Source organism: Montipora capricornis, chromosome 4 (genome assembly GCF_036669925.1).
Source record: "Montipora capricornis isolate CH-2021 chromosome 4, ASM3666992v2, whole genome shotgun sequence".
NCBI classification, from domain to species: Eukaryota; Metazoa; Cnidaria; class Anthozoa; order Scleractinia; family Acroporidae; genus Montipora; species Montipora capricornis.
This window is the reverse complement of record NC_090886.1, coordinates 1,296,601-1,306,600: the sequence shown is the minus strand read 5'-3', so window position 1 is coordinate 1,306,600 and position 10,000 is coordinate 1,296,601. Positions and strand designations below refer to the sequence as shown.

Here is a 10,000-nt window from a genome sequence, read left to right as displayed (position 1 = left end):
AATAGTGATTATTTTCAAGTGTGTTTAAAATTTGTAGGTGGCCTTAGTATTGTTAAATCAACTGATCTAACTTCCCAGAAATTGATCAGGGAATGTTGAATGGACGATTTTGCAATAAAGTGGTTAAGAGCATAAGGTTTTAATTCTTTCAACGATTAGTTTTTCACCATATGGTCCTGAATGCCGGTCAAAGTGTTTCTAACCTAGTTCTATAGTTCCTAGCTCTGATCTGGTAAATGTACCTGTCTATCTTGATTTGTGATACGATATTCTTGCAGGGTTGTTTAGAAGAGATATCACTAGCAATTAGGATAGAGCGGTTTTCAATTTAGTTCGGGAAAACTATGATCGAAGTGATTTCTTTAGCTAATCACAACAGGCAAAAAACAATTAACCGTTTCATTCCCAAGATCTGAATGTTAATTCTCCTTACTGAATGCCATACATTACTTTTTTCTGTCAGTTATGGGAATTTGATAATATATCTAAAGAAAAAAACCTGTTGATGAATTTAGTTATTCTTGTTACCAGTCTGTTAACCATATATTAAGCTTGTGAGGAGAAAATTTGTACCAATCACTCTTGGGAGATAAAGGGGTAAATGAGCCAATCACAACGCTAAGAAAATATTTAGACCAACCAATACGTGAATTGATGCAAAACCAAGGTTAAAAAGCAAAATAAATGTCGGCAGCAAAAAAAAAAACGTTTTCGATAGCAAAATTGATTTTGGTTTGGATTGAAAAGCGTTTTTGCAAACGAATAAGTGGTTGGGATGCTTGAATCTCAGTGCGCATGCGCCGGGTTCAAATGCCCTTCTGACCACCACACTTTTTGAACAACCAGCCGGCTGCGTCCTCCCAGTTTGATTTCCCAGCGCTGTTGCGTTTATTTCAATTGCTACCTTCCATCCACATCTTCAATGACAAGCCTCAAGATTTAACAATTCCTCCTCACGATTTTCTTATCGCCTTTCGTTCTACAGAGTACTTGGGATGCTTCACAATTATTGAAGAGAACCGTATTTTTCTTTCAAGTCCCGGAGATTATAACCTGCAAGATATAAGCCCTCTGCACTGTATTAGACAGTGCGGCAAAAAATACCGCTATGCTACCTTGCAAGAGGGAAACATCTGCTTGTGCGCAGACTCCCTGCCAACCGCTGGCCAGGTCGATGATTCTGATTGCGATAAGCCATGCCCAGGCCACGAAACATGGCCGACCGAGGATCAGGACTCTCTCAAGTAAGAATTATAATAAGACTTCATGAGTGGAGGATACAGCAGGTCTTCTGTAGCTTAAAAGAATCTTCTTTACAAAGATGCTCAAATTCCTGGTTCCTGATAGCTTTGTAGAGTTAAACACTTGCAACGTGCACGTCTTTCACATAAACCATCACATTTTTTGGGCGGTTTCTGTGAAATCAATTTGGTTTAATTTGGCTTCTAGACTATTGAAGTCAATAGGAATCAAAATGGACCTACAAGCTGCTCTTTTTGTAAGGAAAGAGAAAAAACATTGGCGTAGCCTGCACTGACCACCAACATAACAAAGGAAACTGATTACAATTAAACAGGGGTGGTTACAAGTCGTGGCTACAAGCTAAAAATTCAAAATGAAACGGTTAAATGACCAGCGGTCATATTGTTTACTCTTTTACCAAATCAACGTTAACCCACGTTGTTTTGGCACTTCATCACGGCTGTTTTGACTACAAATCCTTGACAGATGTTAGTTCTTTTCATTGTCACTTATTTTCTTCGAATTGATGTTGTCCATTCATTTAAAAAAAGCAGCTACGAAAAGTGCTTGCATACGATGTAGAAAGAAAACCCGGGTGCCTCTCCCCTTTCTCCCTATCAACCTCTCTTTTTCAGATGCGGTGGCCGATTACGTAACAGTATCTACTCTGCATCCGATCGAATCCTGGGACTGCATCTTGTCAAGAATGCACGTCTGCCTGTCCTGAAGCCCGTGACAATATCTGGGAACTTGACTCATGGCAAGAACGTAACATTTACCTTTGAACTCGGTGATGGATCACTATCCTTGCAGCCCGCAGATCAGCCGCAGATTCGCCATATTTATTACCGGCCGGGGTCTTACATTGTTTCCATGGAAGCAACCAATCCTGTCACGGGATCAATCACAGTGTCAGAGGTGGGAGAAACAAAACCACATGCAGGGAAACCAAAAAAACCAACCAAGGTTTTTTTTTTTGTTGGAGATGGACGGCTTTGCAAATGCTTTCGAAATGTTTAAAAAGGTTGTTTTTATCAACGACGATGATCTTTCGCGTAGAAAAACGTTCTTTTATAATAAAAAGAATAAACTTTAAGAACATTGCGTAGCAACAAACAGTAAAAAAGTTCGCACGTTGTTTAAATTCGTCGTGGTTTAAATATATTTAACTTTGCTTGTTTCTTCGATAGGTGTTTGACATAGACGATCCCCTTGGACCTGTAGAATTGCATTGTCCATACTCAGTTCCCTTAGGAGCATGGGTAGAGTGTAATGGCTCCCTCATCCGCGGAACGCGAATTAATAACACTTTCTCCTTTGAAGATGGACTGTACGAATCGATTTCTTTGAGTGAGTCAATGTACTAGTCATTTACTTTTAAGGCCCATGTTCACCTAAAAGACATCGCGCGCTTGTGTTGTTGTTTTGAAATAGTTCCAACGTTTTGATTGGGTACTCGCCGGTGATTTTCGGGTTTTCCATCTTGAGTTATTCAAAGCGGCGCGCAATGTCTTTTGGGTGAACATGGGTCTTAAACTGTGCCCTGGTAATCACGATATCTCAGGAACAAGACGGATCATAAATTTACTTGCTATAGAAGGCGCGTAACCAAGCCAAGCCCGTTGCTGTGGGAATCTTGACTTTTTCCGTTTTAGATGTTTGCAAGTACCAAGAGTGGATTTAAAGTGACCCCCCTTCGTCTTGACATTGTAAATAGACATAAAGATTTCCCGCTTACCTATTAGAAGTGACGTAACTACGGAATCAAAGAGAGGTAGGCCGTTTCTGATGTTAGCCTCTTTCTCTAGGCGAGTCCAAGAGCGAAATCGTTTTTATGAAAGTCACCTTTAATCTTCTAAAAGGGAGAACTTATCAGAACCATCACTGTTCCACTCTTGAAGAAGACGAACTCGGTTGTGCCACACTCAGTGTTTTGCTCGTTACTGAGCTCACTTATCAATTTCAGGTTCCCGGTATTACAGCGCTGGGCCAAGAATTCCCCGAGAGAATCAGTCCTTTTATTCGAATTCGTCTGCAAGCCCCCAGGGAGCAATAGTCTCCCCAGCTTACGAATTTCGTCACGACGGAAAAGTCACCGAGTGGGAGTTTGAAGGAGTAAAAACCGGGAATGTCAAATTGCAGGTATGATTGATATCTTGTATGATTTTCCGTCATTCTTATATTCTAAGTCAATATGTTCTGGCAACTACATTAGATGACTTCAATTTCAGTCCGCAGTTGACCCCGGCCCTATCCCATTCAATTCGTTACTTGTTCCGTCATTCTGATGCCACTCCTAAGAAAAGGATTCTTTGAGGTCTCATTTTTAACAATCTTTTCGTCGGTTGTTAATTTTCTTTTTTTTTTTTTTTCAAGAGAGTCAGTTTGTTAAAATCGGCTTTCTGAATTACAGAGAAAAACTCTTTAGTAAATAATGTAATCTAGTGCGTAATATAACTAGAGCCTTTCGTACTCGTCCATTTTCGCCAGCTAGACGAGACCCTACTTTTCAAAATAACCGCCCTTCCACATACCCCGTCTCTGCTCTTCAATCGAAGGTGGCGGGAGCCAAATGCAATTCACGCCCTTCCCATCTCCCTTTGCGGTATTGCTGCCACTTACTTGCGATGTAAACCTTTGGATTTGATTCAAAGTGCTAGGACGGCTACGAGTTTCTCGGTTCCAAGCAGTGGGACTGAGAAAACGTTTAACCTCCAAATCTGCGTGTTCCTTTCCGGATTACAGTTAGGCTTACCTTCAGTTCCATATTCTTCTCTGTATTCCTTTTTAATGGCTATTATTTTTTTCCCTTTATTTTAGATCTTCCGTCCGCGTTGCTTTTCAGGCGAGAGTTACTGTTTTTCCAACAAATCATGTATGTCTACCAATGGAACTTGTCAACCAACGAAAAAGAAGAAGTGCCAACCGTACGAAATTTTCTGTATATTTCGTCGTCGCTGCATTACGAACTCTACAGAGACAAAGATTTCCTGTGAACCTCAGGTGCCTTACCAGACCGACGCACCTCGAGCAGATTACGAGCTAATATCGGAAAATCGAATCACCATCGAGGACGTCGGCCATCATATCGAAAGCTTATCGATCAGCGAGCAGCCGACAGTCCAAGAAGGAGATGTACTAGGATGGACGTCCGAGGGCGGGGAGCTCGCGTTTAGTGTCGTAACCCCAGCTGCTGGGGCCTCGTTTGAGTTTGAGTACGGCAGTCATCCAAACATTGGCGAAAAACTACTGAGGACGAGTAATCCCAGCATGCACCACCGGCATTACATCATGGCAGCTCACTATGTGCAAGCTGCAAATTTTGTCATACGACATCTCTACAATTCCACAGGGATTAAAAAGCTTACATCGAACATCACGGGAACTTTGTCTGTAGCCGTTGATATTCCCGTGGGAGATCAGATTACTATGACGCATCGCACCATTGTCAATACTCATGACGCCGTTGTGTTTAATATACCATGGCATTCTGGCTCCAATATCTCCTACATCTGGGATTTTGGCGATGGTAACAGCTTGCGCACTCAATTGAACTCAACTATCCACACCTATGCGACCCCAGGAACCTACTATGTGACTCTTATTGTGGCTAACTCTGTGAATCAGAAGGTTCTGAATACAGTTGTATATGTGTTTGACTTCATTAGTGGCTTGCGATTCTCGAAGCCAATCGAGGCCAAAGCAATTGGTTTGGCAACTGAAATCCAGTGGGAATCAGCCGAGGGGACAAATGTAACTTACGTAGTAGATTTCGGAGACGGAAGTCCACGTTACCAAAAGGTTACTGCCCTTGAAGCAAGTCGAAGGGGATTCATCACTCACTCATATGCTGCCGTAGGAAATTACACGGTGACTTTACTCGCGTTTAACCGGGTTGGCCCCAACATTTCCATCAGTTCTCAAGCGTTGGTTGAAATACCGGTAACTGAGGTGCATTTCACTCTCCCAGCTGCGCATGTCACTCAGACTGTGTATTTCGCAGTCGGTGACTTGGTGACGGTTAATCGTGTTGTGCTCAATGGAACAAATGTTAAGTGTGCTTTTGACTTTAAAGATGGCTCCCCAATCACCATTAGCACAGAGTACAGTACAACCCACATGTACAATGATACTGGTACCTACAAAGTTGAAATTAATTGTTATAATGCGGTAAACTCTGTTAAACGACTTCTCAATGCTACAGTGGTTGTACAGCATCTTGAAAAAATTACTGGCTTGGTATTGAATGCACCTCCAGCAGATTTTGGCACTGATTCCGAGGTTAGCGTTTTGATGGACTACGGTACAACCGTCTTTTGTGACGTAAGCTTTGGAGATGGAGATACGCTCAAAATTGACTTCTCGCATCTTGGAAATGTGTTAGATCACCGTTTTCCAGCTGTTGGCTCGTACAACATCTCGGTCAAATGTCACAACCGTTTGGGTTACGAAGAGTACACATTCATTCATGATGTGGATATTGCAATAACAGACGTTTTGGTAGCAAGCGACAAGCGATTCATCCGAGTTCAGGAAAAAGTTTCAGTTGACGTCATAGTAAGGGAAGGTACCCGAATGAAATTCGCTTGGGACTTCGGTGACGGCAGCATGTACAAGGTCTACCGTGCGATCGCGAACGTAAACGAATCAGTAACTAGTACACACGCGTTCTCTCGCGCCGGCAAATTTCCCGTAAATGTCACCATTTTCAATTCTCTGTCAGCAGTCTCTGCAGTATTGCCCTACAGTTTGGTGGCAGAGTATCCTGTCGAAAATATCGCTTTGACAGCAGATAGTCCTGTAAGGCTCAACCCAGGGCTCGTCACTTTTCAATTGAGCTTAAAATCCAACTCAACGGCTCCTACGGATGCAATCTGCTCTTGGAATTTTAATGACGGATCCGGTTTCTCTGGTAAAGAATATCTAGAAATTTCTCCTATTAAATCCCATGAGCTCTTCCACACGTTTAAGCAAGAAGGGATTTTCACAATCTCCGTCAACATTTCAAATAACGTGAGCTACGCTGTGTTATCAGCTAAAGTTTATGTTCAAAAAATTATTGATGTTATCATAACTGTTGGTCGTATCGAACAAGGGCAGTTGACTGAAGGATTTGGAGACATGAAGAACTATTTCCGCTCTAACGAAGTTGTGTATTTTAACATTACTTCGCAACCAAACGACGTGAGTTACATTTGGAACTGGGGTGATGACTCGCCACTGAATATTACTGCTTCATCGAGTGCTTGGCACATTTACTATCGTAGCGGACAGTACAAAGTCGAAGTGACGGTTAACAATGTATTGGCAAAGTTACCAGCGGTCAAGGACGTAACCATCCAGCAAGCAGTTGGTGAAGTTGCAGTCACCTCCAGTTATCCTAACTTTAAGGGTGATCCGACGTATTTTACAATTGATATTGAAGATCCTGGAACTGATGCTTGCATGATCTTAGACTATCGCGATTACTACAAAGGATTTTTCGGCGGCGAACACTGTAGGCCAGGACTACTGTCACCTCAGTTCATTTTTAACAAAATAAATGCCAATCAGACACAAATTAATGTCACACATGTTTATGGTACTATGGGAAGCTTCAATGTGACCCTCACCGCCAGCAATATCGTGTCCACCAAGAGTTCAAGTAATGTTGTGAATATAACAGGCACCCCTTGTGATATTCCCACTGTCAGGATTACTGGTGATGGGTCTAATGATCCGCCTTCCGAGATACAGAAATCAGAAAAATTGCTGTTAAAACGTCATGTGACGTACAGATGTCCAGTAGCAACAAACCTTGTTTTTGCGTGGAGCGCTTTCGAAGTTTCGTTTGCCGATCCACACAACGAAAGCAAATCGCTTGAGTTATCCGAGGATCTTGTTAGAATGGTGGAACTTCCGGCAACGGATCTCGATTTAGAGACCACTGATTTGATCATCCGGGAAGGGAAACTTCCGTTTGGTCTTATCAAATTCAACCTTAAGCTCGGTTTCATCGGAAAGGAGCGGGACTTGTCGGGCATTTTCGGAACACACACCGTTTGGGTTGAAGTGAAACGGTCGGAATTGGAAGCTGTTATTCGAGGTAGGCTCAAAGGAAATCCTTACATCCAAAATACTCGAAAAGTACTCCAATACGTGATAAGGTCACGTGGTGAGCTCAATCACATTGCCGGAATATCATGGAAACGCATAAGGTTTGCTCACAATTAACACAGGACATAGCATCGAGCGGAGCGTTTCTCTAGCCTCCACACAATTGTTTAAACACCGAAGAACCATTTGGGAAACCACGATCCTCTAATTATGAAAAGATGGGTCAGTGATAAGTTTCCGAGAAAAGTATAAAAAAAAAAAGCATGACAAATTTTCATGTTTAGAAACTTTTTCTTTTTGGAGATACCCTCTCCCCTCCAAAAATCATTGATAAATCTGCGCATTTGCAACTTAAGCATCTTTTCACTAACTTAATTTACGTGTTACTATCACCTCTTGGCAGGAAGTGTGAAACGCTCTGTTGGTTATCAGTTACCATTGACCTTAGATGGATCGGATTCCAAAGACCCTGATGTCCCTGGTGACGTGACGGGCATTACGTTCCAGTGGATGTGCAAACGAAAAGAAGAAGAGTTCCCAACGGAAGATTCGGAACCCAGCAGTGATGGTGGGTGTTGGGAAAACGGAACTTTTGTTTTTGGCGGGGACAACCGAAAGGTCGTAGTTTACACTGGAGATTTCTATCAGAAAGCCTTTTACGACTTTAGACTTGTTATATCCAAGGATACCCGTGTGGACATCTTTGACCAGAGTGTGCAAGTTCTGGTAGGACAACCGCCAACTATGGTAATTGAGTGAGTACACTTTTTATTTTTTTACATTCTAGGCTTCTTGGTAGCTACTGGTTTGATGGTTTGGTGTAAATGAGATGAGAGAGGGTTTTAGCCTGGTTAGCGCCAATCTTTGGTTAAGAGGTATCAAAACCTATACACCTCATTCCAAATGGCCGCCATTGTAGTACACTTTTGTTTCCATACAAATTGACCCTTATGGCCTCGCTTTCAAACGTAAAGTTTAAAAGAATATTTAACCTTGAACGAGGCCATAAGGGCCAATTTGCATGGAAACGTAAGAACACTAAAATAGCGGCCATTTTGGAATAAGGTGAAAAGGCCATTCCGGAATTGCGCAGGGAACTGGGGCCAGTTTCAAATTTGAAGCAATTGATAAATTGACACCATCACGCAAAAGATAACATTAGATTGGCCATCTGTCGAATGTTGATGCTTTTAGGTCGGACATAATCTCGTACCCAGATCTCCCACGGTCATACGTAACAGAGGGACATCTGGGTACGAGATTAGGTCGAACAGAGACCAAGTTACGGACTTAAAAACGTTGTTAAAATTTCATACAAACCTCTCTAACCCTAACCCTAACCCTTAGCACTTTTAATCTTTTTTTACGATTTCTACAATATTCATAAAAATAGGAAAACAAAGTGATTTTCACCTCGCCTATTTCCAAATAGTAGGTCCATGACGGGATTTTCCAGTTGTCGCAAATCTGATAAATTTTTTTAAAAAAATTTTGACTTTAAAGAGTTGATATGGTTTTGGGGGACGCAGCTTCAAAATCAGAGTGCTCGACTCCGGATCGAGTGGTCCAGGTTTGGGTCCTGGTCTTGGGCAAGACACTTAACTCTCACGGTCCGGCGGAAATGCTGGGGGTAACCCATCGACGGACTAGCATCCCATCCAGTGGGGGTGTAGAAATACTCCTTGTCGCTTCATGCTACGGAAACCGGAGATAAGCGCCGGCCTGATGGGCCTTTCTAGGCTCTTAACAGATAGTTTTTTTTAAAAATTGGTCTCTGTACGACATAGAAGGATCAAACTTGGACAGATAGTCTATCTTTATGTTATCTTTCATGTGATGCTGTCAGTTTATCGATTGGCTCAAATTTGCAATTCGCCCAAGTTCCCTGCGCAATTCCGAAATGGCCTATAGGTTCCATGGTATTGAACGATGTTAGCGCTAACCGTGTTTCGAACAACCCGGGCATGCAGGACCAGAAGTTGAAACTCTGGCCGGACTAACAGGCCTAACACAAGAGGCTAATTTTTTTAAATAGATAGATGTTCTGGACTCTTTTTTGGATAAGGATGATAAATTGAAGGCCGCATTTAAAAAGACGTTTTGATAGAGCTAGTTTCAATCGAGTGCCGTAAAACCAAAACCAAAGAAATTACTTTGGCCAATCAAAAAGGTCGGAGACAATCCAGCAAACCAATCAAAACTCGAAGTAATTACAAGTAGCCGACACAAAAGGCGGGAAAATGTGCACGCGCGAGCCACAATTGGTTTTGGTTTCACTTTTGATTGGTTAAAAAAGTGGCGCGAAAACTTTGAACCAATCACTGAGTGAAGTAGATGCAAAACCAAAGTAATTAGCTAATTACTTTCGACACTCAATTGAAAACCGCTCTAACCTCTAAAGGAGAAAAAACGGATGCACTCTGGAGAGTAGCCCACTGGATTGAAAACTTCTCCCCGCCCTTTTTCTAAATGCATTTTTTTCCTTCTAGGAATGTTTTTAACAACCTTGCAAAGAGGAATCCATTTCAAAGGCTCGTCGTGGAAAGTAGGTGCATTGACTGCAAGATGGATGACCGGTTAGGATATAAATGGAAGCTGTCACTTCTTGATGAATCTTCGGACGGCTCACCAATTGATGAATCTTCTGATGATTCTTGGAAAG

General features: G+C 42.1%; 1 protein-coding gene across 1 annotated transcript in view; it reads left to right on the top strand.

Moving 5' to 3' along the window:
- LOC138045097 (polycystin family receptor for egg jelly-like) overlaps window positions 1-10,000 on the top strand; it is a 32,116-nt gene that overhangs the window by 1,808 nt on the left and 20,308 nt on the right. The window contains exons 3-9 of the mRNA XM_068891486.1: window positions 986-1,244; window positions 1,878-2,160; window positions 2,433-2,592; window positions 3,209-3,384; window positions 4,063-7,327; window positions 7,742-8,093; window positions 9,828-10,000. The exon at window positions 9,828-10,000 is cut by the window's right edge and continues 285 nt beyond it. Coding sequence (XP_068747587.1) covers window positions 986-1,244; window positions 1,878-2,160; window positions 2,433-2,592; window positions 3,209-3,384; window positions 4,063-7,327; window positions 7,742-8,093; window positions 9,828-10,000 — 4,668 coding nt within the window. The remainder of the gene's footprint in view (window positions 1-985; window positions 1,245-1,877; window positions 2,161-2,432; window positions 2,593-3,208; window positions 3,385-4,062; window positions 7,328-7,741; window positions 8,094-9,827) is intronic.